This window comes from Ambystoma mexicanum, chromosome 12 (genome assembly GCF_040938575.1).
Source record: "Ambystoma mexicanum isolate Mex_15411 chromosome 12, UKY_AmexF1_1, whole genome shotgun sequence".
NCBI classification, from domain to species: Eukaryota; Metazoa; Chordata; class Amphibia; order Caudata; family Ambystomatidae; genus Ambystoma; species Ambystoma mexicanum.
The window spans coordinates 279612548-279628968 of record NC_090936.1 but is presented as its reverse complement, the minus strand read 5'-3'; the positions used below and the strand labels follow the sequence as shown (position 1 = coordinate 279628968).

Genomic DNA, 16421 nt, shown 5'->3' with positions numbered 1-16421 from the left:
GGCGTGCCCACTAAGCTAAAGGGAGGAGGGCACACAAGAAGCTGGACTACAAGGAGTCCTGTAGACAATAAAGGATAGGCAACAGAGGCTGTGAACAGAAAGGGGCCGGGAATACAAAGATACAAACACGCCGGGTTCCCTCTTGGGGTGTACGCAGAATGGGGAAAGAGTGTTCCACAGAACTTTGGAAACTCCAGCCTTCTGCACAGATTGCACTCTCTGAATGCTCATGGCGGGGAGCAACAGCGGTGGGTGTCTGTACCTGAACCCTAAGGCACAAACAAGGTAACAAAAAACGCAAGACTGGAGCCTGTACAGGTCCAGCAGGAACCGAACAATGACTGCTTCCTGAAACAGGAACCAGTACACTGGAAACAATGGAACAAAGTACAACACTGAAACGCGACAAGGGAAGGGGCAGAGATTGCCTGCTCGAGTCCAACAGTCAAACTTTGTACATAGGATTTACATAAAACACAAGTGAAGACAAGAACATAAATATCCAGGGAAAAGGAAGCCAAAGAGAGCAAGGTTCAGAACAGAGAACCGGAAGAAAGGAATGACAGAAACCTAGTATCTAAATGCAGGGAATGCCGACCAGAAACTGTACATGGGAATCAAGAACAGTAACTTAGGGATGGTAAGATAAGAGAAGGCTAGCAGAGGGAAATTAAGGAAACAGTATAACTGAAGTGGAAAACCAAAGGGGAGGACTGAAGACTCAAGGAAGACAAGGACAGGAATCATGAACAGGTGGCTGCGGGCAAGGAAGAGAGCAAGGGAGCAGTAGCTGGGAAACAGAGGGCTGCAAACAAGGGAGGGAGCAAGGGGGCTGTAGCCAGGGAACAGAGGGCTGCAAACAAGGAAGGGAGCAAGGGGGCTGTAGCCAGGGAACAGAGGGCTGCAAACAAGGAAGCAGGGCTACAGTATGGAAGGCACAGAGGTGCAGGCAAAAGGCAGGTGAGAGAGGGCTGAGAAGCAGGGCAGCAAGGCAGGAAGCGCAGGGCTCTGGAACAAGAACAGGAACTGGAAGCCACAGGACACAGCAAATATCCAAGGAGCAGGGCAACAAAGGGCTGGTAGAAAGCTCAATGCAAGTGGCCTGTGCTCCTGCAGGCAGCTGCTTATATACTGAGCTGCCCTGTGCTGAAGTAGGCTAATTAGCAGCACACCTCAATGTAATTGGCCTCCGCCCTCTCTAGCCCTGGGAAAGCGAAAGCTCCAAGGCTTCTGGGGATTGTAGTGCTAGAAATGCTGTATAGGAATAGCCAGGAAATGGGAACTGCCACACGGTGCATTATGGGACATGTAGTTTTTAAAAGTAAATCCGAAAGTCCCAAAGCCTTGTAAACTGAAATTAAAGACAATAATATGAATAGGTGTTGTCCAGGGATTATTACGGAAACAATCGAGTCCCAAATAGTCCACGATGGGTGCCAATTGGTGGGCCAGCGGCACAATCGTGACAGTAGGCTAATGCAAAATTTAGAATGACTTTGGTTTAAGATATGTCTGCAAGAAATCATTTGGAGACCACCTTTCTGAGATGGTCAGGAATGGACTGTCCAATGTGTAAACAGCTAGATCATCTGTAGCAGGTCTGCCAACAGGAAAGGGGTTTACACTTTGAGGAATACAATTGTCTAGGGCACTTTCTAAAAGTGTAATCTGATTACTTCCAACAAGTTGCTGGCATGCGGATGCCCAGCAGCAAGTATATATTTGGAGTCTTATATGGATGCTGGTAGGTGCAATTATACATCCAAGGGCCGTAAGGCCCATCTTTGTACAAACCCACCAACAGCAGTTTTTAAAACACATAGCACTGTCTGAAAGTGAGACTGTTTAGCAGATCTGCCTTTCGTGGCAGAATCCATTTACTATTCACTATCTTTCCATTCCAAAACATGTGGGAAATTCCCTGGTAGCAGATGGAAATCGGTCACTCTGCCCTTACATCTACACCTTGCAGCCCCCCCTCCACTCCATCTGCCCGAACACAGAATAACCTAGAAGGGCACACAGGTAATGGGTGCTTTTGACCTGGAACATCAACACCAAAGGTTTCTGCACCTGCCTTCCCACTATCAGCCTCTGCCCCACCGTTTCCTTTTTACAGAGTAATGTGCTGCGAGGCCAACATTATTGGCAGAATGCTGCTATTTAAGATTGTTTACCTTACCTAAACTTAACCACACAGTATAAAGTGGCCCAGGCAACCCAATCCTGAGGGCGATGAAGAGCTGGAGGTGAAGGAATCGAAGGCAAGCAAGCAGAGGATAGGAAGAGAGTAGGAACGCATAAGAGAAGCATCCAGGTTCGAGTTAGTGGAGGGAGAGTGAAGTAATAGGACGACAATAAGAATGTAATGAACAGATCTGAGCTGGTGGAGAGAAGAAGAAAGAAGAGGGGAAGGAGAGGAATCCTCAATTTTAGAACTGGAGGAGGAAGAGAGGAAGTAAAGAAAAATAGGCACAAAAAGGAGAAAGCAGAGAGGAACAGTCTGAGACACTATGCTTTCCTCAAGGTAGAAGGAGTCCCTGCACAAGCCTTACAGGGAATATGATCCCAGCTAAGTGGGAACAGATCGAGAGTGTGTGTGAAAGAGTAGGAACATGTGCGCGAGAGAGAGCAACCATGCTCTGTTCAGGCACTGGTACCCAAGGAGGAGGTGCCATAGTTACCCCTAGAATGTGCCTTTGCCACAGTTGGTTGGGCATGAGAACAAAGACTGAATAAAGCTTGTAAGCAGGTTAGACCTTTGGTTCCTCAGAGATGTGGCCCTGTGTTGGGCTTGTGCCCGTGGTGGGTGCTCCCAAAGACCAAATCCAGTGGCAAGATATGGAACAAGTTACTTACCTGTAACTGTTGTTCTCCAGCATGGGTCTGGCATGGATTCACATGCTCATGAATATTCCCCGTCGTCAGGCTGGGAATCCTCGGTAAAGAAAAAACCAGTATTAGTTTCGTTTCTGATCTGTCTTTCGTAGTAATAACCAATCACTGGTCTCTGCGTCATACTGACCACAGCCAATGACTGCCCTCTACCTAAGCACCGCCTCTGGCAGCCATCTTCAGATTTGGAAGCACGTGAAGTGGCAGTATGACCAAGTGAAGAGCCGCAGAGGGGTAGGCGGGAGGGTTCGCATGTGAATCCATGCCAGACCCATGCTGGAGAACAACAGTTACAGGTAAGTAACTTGTTCCTTCTCCAGCATGGGGTCTGGCATGGATTCACATGCTCATGAATAAAGAATACATAGCAGTACACACATGCACAACCACGGGAGGTGGCAAAGGCTCAACATTAAGCATCACATCAACTCAACATTAAGCATCTTACCTCCTCACCAGGCTCACCTCAGGCGAACAGGTTGCGCAGCACTGCTTGGCCGACCCTGGACTCCTCCCTGGAATCCCGGTCGACGCAGTAGAATTTCGTGAAGGTGTGCGTCGACCTCCACGTAGCAGCCCTGCATATGTCCAGCAGGGGCACACCAGATAGGAACGCCGTGGTAGCTGCGATCGCTCTGGTGGAATGGGCTCTCGGACGGCCAGGCAGCGGTCGGTTTGCCAACCGGTGACAGTACATGATACAGCCGGAGAGCCATCTGGAAATGGAAGCCTTCGAGAGAGCCTTCCCCTGATTGACAGGTCCAAAGTTCACAAAGAGTTGTGACGTCTTCCGAAAACACTTCGTGCGGTCTACGTAGAACTTCAGCGCTCTAGCCACATCCAGCGAGTGCAAAGTCCTCTCAGCCGGCGACGAAGGCGACGGGAAGAACACAGGCAACACCAAGGGTTCGTTGAGATGGAAGTCCGACGGCACCTTGGGCATGAAGGAGGGGTGCGTCCTGAGCACTACCCTCGTGTCGTGGAAAGTCAAGTACGGGGCCTTGCAGGAAAGGGCCTGGATCTCTCCCACTCGTCGTGCGGAGGTGATGGCCACAAGAAAAGCTGTTTTCCACGATAGAAACTTCAACGGGGCCGAGTGCAGAGGCTCGAACGGAGGTCCCATGAGCTTGGTCAGCACCACGTTGAGCTCCCACGCCGGGGCCGGAGCCTTCACCGGCGGGAACGATCTGAACAGTCCCTTCATGAACTCCTTCACCAGACGATGAGACCACAAGGACGTCCGCCCCGTGGTTCTGGTGTATCGGGAGATCGCAGCAAGATGAATCTTGATGGACGCGTGTGCCAGACCAGCTTTGGCCAGCGTCAGCAGGTACGGCAGTACTTGGGGAGCCGTAATCCGTAGAGGGTTAATCTTCTGTGCGTGGCACCAGACAGAGAACCTCTTCCATTTGTGTCCGTAGCATTTAAGAGTCGAGGACGCCCTGGCCTTTGCAAGAACCTCTCTGCAATCGGCCGGTATGTCGTATCCTCCAAACTCTAGCGCTGCAGGAGCCAGGCCTGCAAGTTCAGCGACTTCGGGTCGTGGTGGAGGATGGCGCCTCCTTCCCTGGAGAGTAGATCCGCGTCCGCCGGCAGCTTGATCGGCGGGGACGCTGACAAGTCCAGAAGGTCCGGGAACCATATCTGCCTCGGCCACGCAGGTGCGACGAGGATCATCCTGCACCGTGACCTCTTGAGCTGGTTGACGAGCCGGATTAGCAGAGGCAAGGGAGGGAACGCGTAGAGGAACAGGCCCTCCCAGGGGAACGAGAAAGCATCGCCCATGCTCCTCGTCTGGGGAAACCTGCTGGCGAACCTCCGGCACTTGGTGTTCGTCGCCGTCGCGAACAGGTCGATCTGGGGTGTGCCCCACCGTCGGAAGAGGCGATCCACCAGATCCTGCCGTAGTTCCCACTCGTGGCACGAGCGCAGCTCCCTGCTGAGTGAGTCGGCGATGGTGTTTTTTATCCCTGCCAGATGAAACGGCACCAGAAACATCCCTTGGGCGACGGCCCAATGCCACAGGTCCTGCGCCTCCTTGGACAGCGCTGGGGACCTGGTTCCGCCCTGTTTCCTGATGTAAAACATGGTGGTGGTGTTGTCGGTGAAGATCCTCACCACCTTGCCCTTGAGGGACGGAAGGAAGGACCTGAGGGCCCAAAACACTGCACGGAGCTCCAGGACGTTGATATGCAGGGACTTCTCCGTCGGGAGCCAGAGTCCTCTTGCGTGCAGATTTTCGGTGTGCGCTCCCCACCCTTCCAGGGAGGCATCCGTGGTCACAGTCTCCTGGTGGGCTGGGGTCTGGAAGTCCATGCCCGCCGTCAGATGCGCGCGGGTGCCCCACCACCGTATCGCTCGTCGGAAACTCTCGTCGAGCTTGATCCTTTCCTCGAAGCTGCCCGTCGTCTGGATCCAGCGCGCATCCAGGAATTCTTGCAACGGGCGCATCCGGAGCCTGCACATGGGAATGAGGTAGATGCAGGAAGACATCATCCCGAGGAGGGACTTGATGGACCTCACCTTGGCCGCGTCGGCCACCAACATCCGTTGCACCTTGCCCAAGATGGTCCTGGTCCTCTCCTCCGACGGGGAGGCCAGAAGGGACACTGTGTCGAGCCTCGCTCCCAGAAACAGTGCGACTTGCGCGGGCACCAGGTGGGATTTGGCGTAGTTCACGGAGAATCCCAGGTCCGTGAGGAGTTGGACGGTCCTTGCCGTGTGGACCACGGCGAGCTCCCTCGTCTTGGCGCGGATGAGCCAGTCGTCCAGGTAGGGGTAGACGTGAATCCCCTCGCGGCGCAGCTGCGCCGCCACCGGTGTGAGGCACTTGGTGAATACCCTGGGTGCCGACCGTAGTCCGAAGGGAAGGGCTTTGAACTGGTAATGACGCCCTTGGACCACGAATCTGAGGAATTTTCGGTGCCCCTTTAGGATGGGAATGTGGAAGTAGGCATCCTCCAAATCCAACGACGATAGGAAGTCTCCTTCCTCCAGCTGACCCAGGACGTGCTGGAGGGTGACCATCCGGAACTTCTGCGCCTTGATGAACTTGTTCAGACGTCGCAGGTCTAGGATGGGGCGCCATCCTCCCGTCTTCTTCTTCACGAGGAAGTATCGCGAGTAGACTCCGGAGCCCCGAAGCCTCTTTGGGACGAGTTCGATGGCGCCCTTTCTGAGCATCGCCTTTACCTCCAGGAGAAGTTGAGGGACGTGAAGTTCTTTCCTGGCCACGGGGGGGACGCGCGGGCACCTTCTTTGAAACTCGAGCGCGTGGCCCCGGGCCAGGGCGTCCAGCACCCAACGGTCGGTGGAGATGGACTCCCACACGCTGACGAAGCCCGCCAGCCGGCCTCCCACCGGGGTGCTTCGGTGGGGGCCCGACCCCACGGCCGGTTCAATCCTGCTTGGACGCGGCCTTGCCGCCTTGACCTCCTTGGCGACGACGGCGGGGTCCGCTAGACTTGCCTCGTCCTCTGTAGGCCTCTTGCGACGACGAGCGGGCCGCTTGACGGTAGGAAGCGAAACCGCCGCCGGAACCTTTGGAGGCGCCCTTGCCTCCGCCGCTCCGAAAGGGCGTTCGTCGTTGCTGCAGGACTCCAAGGGCCCTGGCCGTCTCAGTATCCGCCTTGATGGCCTGAAGGGAATCGTCCACTGTTTTCCCAAACAGGTTGTTCCCGTCGAAGGGCATGTCCAGGACTCTGGTCTGGACGTCCTGCCGAAAGTCCGTAGCTTTGAGCCATCCACGACGTCGAAGGCAAACGCCGTTGCCCAGCTGGCGGAACCCAGTGTCGGCGATGTCCGTCGCCACGGTGATGGCGTGGTCCGAGGCCACCTCACCTTCCTGCAGGATCTCCAGGGCCTCCGCCCTCTTGTCGTCCGGCAGAAAATCCAGCAGGGGAGCTATCTTGTACCAGAGCTCCCTGTCGTAGCGGGCCACGATAGCCAAGGCGTTGGCCGCTTTAATCGTCGTCGCTGCCGACGAGATGACTCTACGTCCCATAGCATCCAATTTCTTTCCCTCGCCGTCCGGCGGGGAAGTCGATGTGGAGGCCGCACCCCCCCCCGCTTTCTTCCTGGCTGCCGCGGAGACGACGGAGTCCGGGGTAGGCTGCGCCCGGAGGCATAGGGGGGCCGTGTCCGGGACCCGGTACTTTTTCTCGTACCGGTCTCTTCTAGCTGGCGTCGTGGAAGGGTTCTTGAGGAGGGAAAGGCCCTCATCCCAAATGTCGTCCAACAGAGGCACTGCGAGGACCGTCTTCCTCTTGGCCTCGCGCCGCTGATAAAGGAAGCCTTCCTTTTTCTTCTCCTCAGGGCAGAGTTGGAAAAGCTCGGAAGCCCTGGAGATCATGGAGTGGAAAGATCCGATCTCGTCAGGCGGAGAAGCCCTGGTGGGAGGCGACGACGGAAAATCCTCGTCGTATGCCTCGTCGTCCGTACCCGTCGCTGCCGTGTCAGTCCCCGTATCATCCCCTCGGGTGGACGGGGAGGAGGGCTGGACGGGGCGCGACGGTTGAAAAGGAGGTGGTGGATGGATCCTTCTTTTCTTGGTAGGGGGAACACCAGAAGGTCCCGGTTCTGGGTCCCCCGACGGGAGAGGTTCCTCCATCGGTAACGGTAGCCTCGTCCTTATCTCGGAGCATAAGGACTGTATGGCCAACAAAATGGCCGCCGAGTTGTCTTGCGGCGCTGGCAGAGGGGAATCCGACGGGCGAGCAGGGGCCCCGTCGGTATCCTCGACGATGTCGTCGTCGTCACCTGCGTCGGGGTCCATTCCGACGGGCTGGCCTTCTTCCACGCCTAGGCCGTGGCTTAAGACCTCGATCAGCTCCTCTTCTGAGGTTGAGGCCGAATCTACGACGACGCCCTGCCCCCCCTTCTTCTTCCCCACGGAGGGTTTCACGGGGGTCCTATCGATGGGCACAAAGGAAGACTCCCTCCGCGGAGGCAGGGAGATTCTGGGCCCTGAGGTCGCCACCACTGGTGTAGCCACCACAGGCTGAGCCAGGGCCGCCGCGACCGTTTCGATAGAGGGCTTGGTCGGATGGATCAAGGCCTTCACCACCTTAGGTGCGCTCACCGCCTTATCCTTGAGGGAGGGGGCACTGCCACGCTCCTCCTCTGCCTTAGAGCTCGACCGGGGCCTCTCCAGGAGCTTCGCCGGGTGCTCGGCCTTCCTCTTACCCGACCCAGAGCGTTGGCTCGTGGTTGATGGTGCCGGGGAGGGTGCGCCCTGCCTGGCGCCCATAGAGCCCGACCGTTCGGCGCTCCCGGTGCCAGCGGACTCGCGGTGCTTGGCCTTATGTTGGGCCCCCGTCGCCGGGGCGCCCTCAAAGGTCTTAGAAGACCGCTCGGATTTCTTCTTCTTCTCGCCAGACGGGCTCTTACCCTCCAGCCAGTTGGCGAGACGTTGATGGCGGTCCTTCATGGTCCGTTCCGACATGTTGCCGCAAAACGCACAGTCCTTCTCCACGTGCGTCTTGTCCTCATGAAGGCAGTAAAGGCAGAAAGAGTGTTCGTCCTCCTTGAAGACGTTCTGCAGCTGGCATCCAGGGCAGACCCTGAACAGCTTTCCGGGCGTCTAGCTTCCCTTCTCCTGGGCCATCTCCGAGACCGGGCCTGAGAAGCTTCTGGAGTCCTCCGAAGCGTAGCTCGACGAAATCTTCACCCTTGAGGGGCACAGATGAATCCGACACGGGTCCCCGTTGATCGGATGTAGGATCGGTGGAGCTTGAGGCTCTTTTGACCGAAAGAATCGAAGTTTTTTGTGAAAAAGCGCGAAAAATAGCACTAACGCTCGAGAGCAATAGCACGAGGATCCCAACACATGAACGTGCGGTAAAAAGCTGAAGATGGCTGCCAGAGGCGGTGCTTAGGTAGAGGGCAGTCATTGGCTGTGGTCAGTATGACGCAGAGACCAGTGATTGGTTATTACTACGAAAGACAGATCAGAAACGAAACTGATACTGGTTTTTTCTTTACCGAGGATTCCCAGCCTGACGACGGGGAATATTCATGAGCATGTGAATCCATGCCAGACCCCATGCTGGAGAACCAGGGATATAGTCTGCAGCAGGCTTTTGAGAAACCCAAGCCTAAAGAGAGCTCTTCAAGCAAGACCACAGTCCTTGGATGGGTTATTTCTAACAAAAGCCGAAGCCCGCCAATCCATGCAGGACAAATGGGCTAGAAATAGACAAAAGCTGAACCTGGAGATTTCAGGTGAGCAGAGGTACCCACTGCTCATAATCCTTTAATCCAGGAAGACCATTGTTCCTTCAAACCTTCAAAAGAAGGGTTACTCTAGCATTTAATCCTCCAGGAATTGAGAGCGACTTCTGTTTGAACCACTCAGGGCCACGTCTCCCTGAATAGGAACTACTGTTTAGATTAGTAAACCAGAATTCAGTACGTTGTTCTAGGGTCATTTTGTTAACATTTGTGAACCCCTTGAATGTTAATTAATATGGCCAAATGGTAACCCCCGCACAGGCAGGGGAGGGCGGGTCCTACAATGCCATTTTAGCTCAGTGAACCTCTCACACAGGAGAAATATCAATATACACCCTTCCCAAAAGTATGGTCCAGCACCAAAATGCTAGGCAATTCTCCTATGAACAAGAGTACCACCAGCAACCCCAGACACATGTTTCTGCTTTGTGTCTTATCAGTGAAGCTGAAACCTTACAGAACAGGTCATTTTCCTGTGACGTTCTCAGTTGATGGGCCCCAACATTGTTGCTCTTTTTGAAAAACTTGGGATTTAATCCTAAATTAGTAAAGGTAATCCAGATGTGGCCGCCATTGCGAGAGGGAGAGAATGTGTGAGAGACAGAGAGAGAGAGAGAGAGAGAGAGAGAGAGAGACAGACAGAGAGAGACAGAGACAGACAGAGAGAGAGAGAGAGAGAGAGATGACCTCAAGAACACACCAACTCACAGAGAAGGTTCAAGGGTTTTTATTGAAATTTCTGAAAAAAGGGGCGGATTAAGGGCTGCCCCCTCTCTGCATCCCATGGGCTTTTTCCTCTCTATCCCAGACATCCCTCTACCTCCCCAAGATTATCAATGGAGATCAGTAAACCCTACAGCCTAAGAACTAAGATTGTATGTTTTTTTGTGATGGCCTAAAGGCAAATGCTTTCTCGCTTTCTCCCACTCGGAATTCCTAGGTGAATCAATAGGCAATATGAATGCAAAGTATATACTGTAGACGTACAATCTTGTCCATAAAGTACCCGTTTTACACAAACAGGGTTGTCAACAAGATCATTAACTCCCTAACCAGCCTCATCAAGAAAGCATGTGCACTTCTCTACAAAAGAGCAGCCAGATATCTCTCTTTGCGAGGCCACAACTGTGGCAAGTTCAGTGTATAAAGAAAGAGTTAGGGGATCCCAAAAATGTTGAAATAGCAAAAGGTAATGCCATTTGGCCCTGACAAGAATAGGCTTTAGTCCTATCTTGTGACGAATAGCCACCCCAGGGATACAAATAGGTAGTACAGGAACCCTTGCCCATAATAAGGCCTAAATACAGATCTATGTGATTATTGCGACAGCCGAAAATGCGGACTTTTTATTAACCCTTTACACCACATATATATGCGGGGGGAGACCCCCCCGCAGCCCCTCCCATATTATATTCTATACCCCCCACATATATATGTGGTGTACGCGGGGGGTCAAAAAATAAGTTGCCATTTACGGCCGTCGCAATTGTCAGGTCGACATTTTGGTAGGATTCTAAATACTCCAATGCCAAGAAATGAATCACCTCCATTCCATACATGATTTTGGGCACAACTTTCCCCTCATAGAACTTGACCAATGAGACAGCAAAGACTCTGCCATACCTACCATTGATCATCTGTCCAGACAAGGCCATGGATTTAGTCTTCAAATATTCAGTAATCATTATGTTTATTAAAAATAGGAAAACCCAAATATACTATCAACCTTCAGCAAAGAAGTCCGATTTAAAAACCAATTAAAAGAAAAAGCTTTTTTGACCTAGTGAATCAAAGTATCCTGGTTTTGGCTGGGATGGAATTATAAACAGCAAATGTAGCAAAATTGTTCAACTGCTGTCGTTACTCCACAGGGGTACAATCAAGGAGAAGAAAATCATCTACATAGGCCAGGCAGGGAAAACTAAAGTCTGCCAAATTCGGTTCAATAAAGTCATCTTTGATCAGGTACTGGTCAAGGTCTGAAACATATAAATTAAAAAAGCAAGGTGCCAAAATGCAACCTTGTCGGAGCCCTGTTTGTATGCAATTCTCTCAGATAAACCGTACTTGAATATTAGAATTCATGTGAAGCACAATAATCCAACTCAATAGGCCAGGTTGTATATGCCAGCTATCCAGCTTTTTCCACAGAAACCCTCGATCTACCAGGTCGAAAGCTGAAGTAAGGTCCATGAAGCAACAAAAATAGAGATGTCCTTTTTGTTCCATGTCAGGGCTTGACAACACAAGCAGAAATCCATTTAAAGTTGTTCCATTGGATTTCCTGAAACCGGTGTGCCCACTTTATCAGGTGTTCTAATAATATGGATGCAAAGATCTTACTTCTGCTGGCGATGGTTCTTGGGTTCAGTAATTAAACCTTTCTTAATAATAGGAATAACAGACATTTGCCAAGACACCGGAAAGGATGCTTTCTCTAAAACAGTCTTAAAATAAATAGTCAAGATAGTCGCCCATAAAGGAGTGTCAGTCTCATTGGTTTAGGTAGATTTGCCCAAAAAATAAATAAATAAAAATAAATAGGCCGTAAAAAATAGACCAAAAAAGAAACTGACTGCATGCAACATCATATTGTATCGTGTTGCATGCGGCCAGCTTTGCAGGAGTAAAAAAAAAAAATTCATTCCTCACCCCCCCCACTTACCTGTTACCTCGCCGCCTGCTCCACTTTTGCTCTGCAGCGGCAGATCTGTCCCTCTAGCGCAGGTCGGATCCGACACTGCAGGATCCCTTTTTCTTCATTTTCCCATCCCTTGCTTCCAATATGGAGGATGCAGGGGACACCCCTGCCACCCCACCCCCTGCCAAGGCTAATACACACTGATCACGGGGAGCGGAGGATAACCCCCGCTCCACGTGTTCGGTATGAATTTGCCAATTTGTTCGAATATATTCAAACAGTAAAGGCCAAATTCGATCAAATGTACCAGTCGGCCAAATATATTCGAACAAATATGCTAATCCCGTTGAGCAAATAATTGCGTCCCACAGAACAAGAGGAACTTGATTTTATAATAATAATATCTTCCCAAGCAAATCATAAGAAACCAAAACGGACCTCCACTGTTCCTAGCGACAATACTCAACTGAGAAGTCAACGTCCTTGGACAAATTGTACGGGGATTCAATATGTCCCACCCAAGTTAATTCGGAAATTGGATTTAGCGGAGCAACTTCCTCCCAAGAGGACAATATCCCCAACATAACATCCCCATTCCTATTTAACATAGCCACTCAATTCTTCAGCCAATTTTTGTATGAATCAGTTTAGATATTTCCTTTTCCTTAAACCCAGTATCAATAGTCATCTCCTTCACATTACATATTTCAAACCTCAACTCTTTTCCCCTCTCACAAACCCTACTATCAAATACATGAAGATGGCTACACTTGGGTGTGATCCCTCTACCCGCTTTAGAAGGAAAGATTTAAAGTACTTTTAATAAACCCATGGAAATTCATGCAATTCTGCTTATTGCAGAAAACGGGATGGATTCCTGGAGCCATTTCTTGGGCCTACACTTGCCCCCATAACGGAATGTATGTGAGCAAATCCTAATGTACATTTTGTCAGGCTTAATACGAAACTAGTTCAATTCAGCAAAACACACTTTTATCCAGACTTGCTTAAAGGAATGAGAGGGTGTGTAAATGGTGCCTAAAAAAAATGAGACTTGAATATACTGAATAGTAGTGTAAACATGGAACTTCTGACATTTTACTGTATAACCCTGGAGTATTAAACAATAAACCAGTGCATTGTAAGCTTTGACTTCCATGGCATAGAAAGAGGAGAGCAACTAGAAGGCGATCCGCCAAATAACTTCGAAATTCTATAGGTTTCCAGGTTGTACACAACATCCAACTGTGTCAAATGCTGCCAAGCACCATTTCTAGTCGGATATCCCATAGAAACAACAGCCGTCAGTTCTACTAGTGAAGTTTATGGTGGCACTTTCAATAAGATCTGACACCTTGCATCATAAGGACTACATGACTAGATTGTTGCAATAAGAATTTACTGAAGCATGTTTGACAAACGAATAAACAAGAGGTTGGATATTCAATTGTAATAGAAAAATGTGTGAAATCGTGTTCAATTATCTATACTTATTTAAAAATAAAAAAATCTTTGGTATTCCCATAATGCAACCAACAAAACATGTGGTCATTACAACGGTCCATAATTATTAAAACTTCCCTTTAAAGTGTAGATAAAACCATTTACTCCTCCTGCCCATCTCGCATGCCCTCCCCCATTTGGTCATTCCACTCTCTTACCTAGGGAGTAATTTTTATTTCTCTTTCTCAGTACCTGTTATAACATCTCACTCCCACACACTCATTCTCACTTTCCCCATAATCACTCCTATTTTCCAGCACAGGCTCAATCCTACTCGATCCATACTTTCTCAACTTTTTAGGGACAACTTCAATTAATGGTTCTTTTCACTAGTTTGATGCAAACTCGAAAGAGCAGCTTTCCGAGGTTTGGCCCCAATCTACTGAGCAAATGTTTGTAAAAATGACACTATATTTCCTTCTGAAACCACTTCTAGAAAACAGCTTTCATCTGTAGCTGTAATAACCATTTCGGGTCAGAGTCCTCGGTTTGTGAAATGTGAATGGGCTTTATTCACTAGATGTGAATTAAGAACGAATAGTGTTGAACCTTAAACTTAAATGCACCTTACCTGCATCCCAGTCTGTATTCTGCTCATCTTGACCATCTTTTGGAAAGGCCTGGGATAATACTTCTAACTTCTTAAATTCTTCCTGAAGATAAAGCTTCTTGATTTCACACATTGTTTCAATGTGTACTCTATGAGAAAACTGAAGGTTACAGAAATTGTATATTTAAAAAGGCATGAACAATAATGGTAAAAGTAATTGTCACGTGCAAATGGTTCTCCAGGTAACCAAAACAATACTTTGTACATTTGATTTCCATTTTTGTGTAACCACTCTCAATTAGTTCAAATGTTTTAACTTGGAAGTCTTATTTTCAGACATGGAACTTTAAAATACATGTTCTGGCACCTTCCATTTGACTAATGCAATGAAAAATGTCAGTGCATCATCAATGCACAAATACATTGTTGATACTGAACACCATTTAGTGCACAGAGGAAATGATTGATCAGCAATAGGGGTTAAGTGCAATGAGAATACTGGTACCCAATTCCATTTTGGTACAATGAGGTAAATATTTGCAGCCAATAAAGAGGCCTGCTGAAACCAATGTTACCCAATGGCAATAAGATTCACTGAGGCATCTGAGTAAAGAGATAGAGGGGATTTGTCCTTGAAGATCATTGGGGACAGGGCCCACTATATTCCCCCAATGCTGGCCCGAAGCTGGTATATAGGCAATCAACCTGGTCCTCCTTCCTATCCTTATCCTAATGTGCTGTACAAAATGGAAAGGCCATGAACTCTTGGCAGCATGCATTCGTAAGAGGGGGTCATATGGAACAAAGTGAGGCACATAATGTAAGCATCTAAGCGATCTTCTAATCAAATAAGAATCATATTGTCTCTACAACAAAAGAAACTTCATTTTTTTTACAAAAGGATAATTCAGGAATACCCCAAACATCGGTGGTAAGGATATTCAGTCGTTTGATTGCATTTAAAGTGCAAGTTCTATGCGTACCAATAGGCCAGCTTAGAATTTGGCATATGGAAGAGGAGAGAAGGTCTAGATCTTAGGTTACAAGAGGGGTTGTATTTCAACATTCGATTCCGGATATAAAGAGCGGGCATCTGCCGTAAAAAACTGTCTGGGCAGTTACGTAATTTAAAATCAATCCTAGCCTGGACTGACAGTCAATGAAGCCTTGTAAGGGCATGAGAAATAGGATGATGGTGGGGAGTATAGTAGGGAGTGTTGGTAACTATATGTACAGCTGTGTTTGGTAGTACGTTTATAGTGTGTTAATTGCTTATTTGGGGAAGCCTGCATACAGCACGTTGCAATAATCCAATTTTGACCCAATACAGGTCTATAGCAATGCTGGCTCAGTGCGATTCCAGCAATGGTCTAAGTTGGCACAGTACATCAAATGGTAATGGGCAGAATTAATTTGAGGTATCGCTGAAAGATTAGAATCGAAACCACCACCTAGCATTTTTAACTTTTTGTTGTAGCATTAGTGAAATCCCTTATAGCGTAATGTGGTCAATTAATAGTAAAAGATCTGTTGCCTGGGTTAAGTCCCCATGAGCGTTCTACAATCCATTGTTCGATTTTGTGGGAGATCGTTTGAATTTTTTTTATGCCAAGTCTAAAACATAGCTGGGTATCATGTGCAAAATTGTGGAATGTGATGTCGTAGTCGACCAAGAAGTCATAGAGAGGTTTTAAATAGAGGTTAAAGAGTAAGGGGGAATATACATGAACCCTGCAGGACACCACATTACACGATTTCAACTTGGGATTGATAACGGCTGCTTTTTACCCTAGAATGTCTGTTGAGTTAACGATGTGGTTGCTTTATCAGACGCATGCACATTTCCTTTAATGCGATTGATTAGAGTGGAGTAATCCAAGGTATCAAAAGCAGCTGAAAGATCGAACAGCATTAGTAGACCTGAGTCGCAGTCCTCAACCTTTAATAATGAATCTCCAATGTCCTTAAGCGCCATCTCTGTGTTTCTTCCTGACCTGAAACCAGATTGCTGCTCTCCTAAAATATTGTGGTGCTCTGTGAATGTGCTCAATTGTGTTGTAGCTACTTTATCCAGTAGCTTCAACAGAAAAAGTAAATTGGTTATGGTGGTGGGGACTTTAACATGGTGTTAGATCCCACACTGGATTGATTTCATATAGAGAGGGCGCGATACTGCCACCAGGGAAAGTCTTTTCAAGCTCTCCTATAGGAACTTTTTAATAGACTCCTGGAGAATACAGCATCCACACACCAGAGCATGCACATTCTATTCCCCCCACACTGCATGTTTACCTGAATAGATTACATCTTCGTAGACGCGGCACAAGAGCATAACATTGTTAAAACCGGCATCGATTCAGTGGGATAGTCAAACCACGACATGGGAACAGCAGAACTAGATCTAGGGCCAAGCACGGCAACAGATCGCAGGTGGATTTGTAACAACACCCTATATAAAGATCAAGTCTTCAGAAACATTCTCGATGTAGAGATCAGAGACCTCTTTGAACGAAACGACACAGGCGATCGCCCCGAAACGACACAGGTGATCTCCCTAGGGCAACGGGTTGGGAAGCAGCAAAAGCCACAATCAGGGCTTAC

General features: G+C 49.0%; 1 protein-coding gene across 2 annotated transcripts in view; it reads right to left on the bottom strand.

Moving 5' to 3' along the window:
• PYROXD1 (pyridine nucleotide-disulphide oxidoreductase domain 1) overlaps positions 1 to 16421 on the bottom strand; it is a 379583-nt gene that overhangs the window by 220281 nt on the left and 142881 nt on the right. For both annotated transcript variants that reach the window (XM_069628426.1, XM_069628427.1), the window contains exon 8: positions 13842 to 13980. In XM_069628426.1, coding sequence (XP_069484527.1) covers positions 13842 to 13980 — 139 coding nt within the window. The remainder of the gene's footprint in view (positions 1 to 13841; positions 13981 to 16421) is intronic.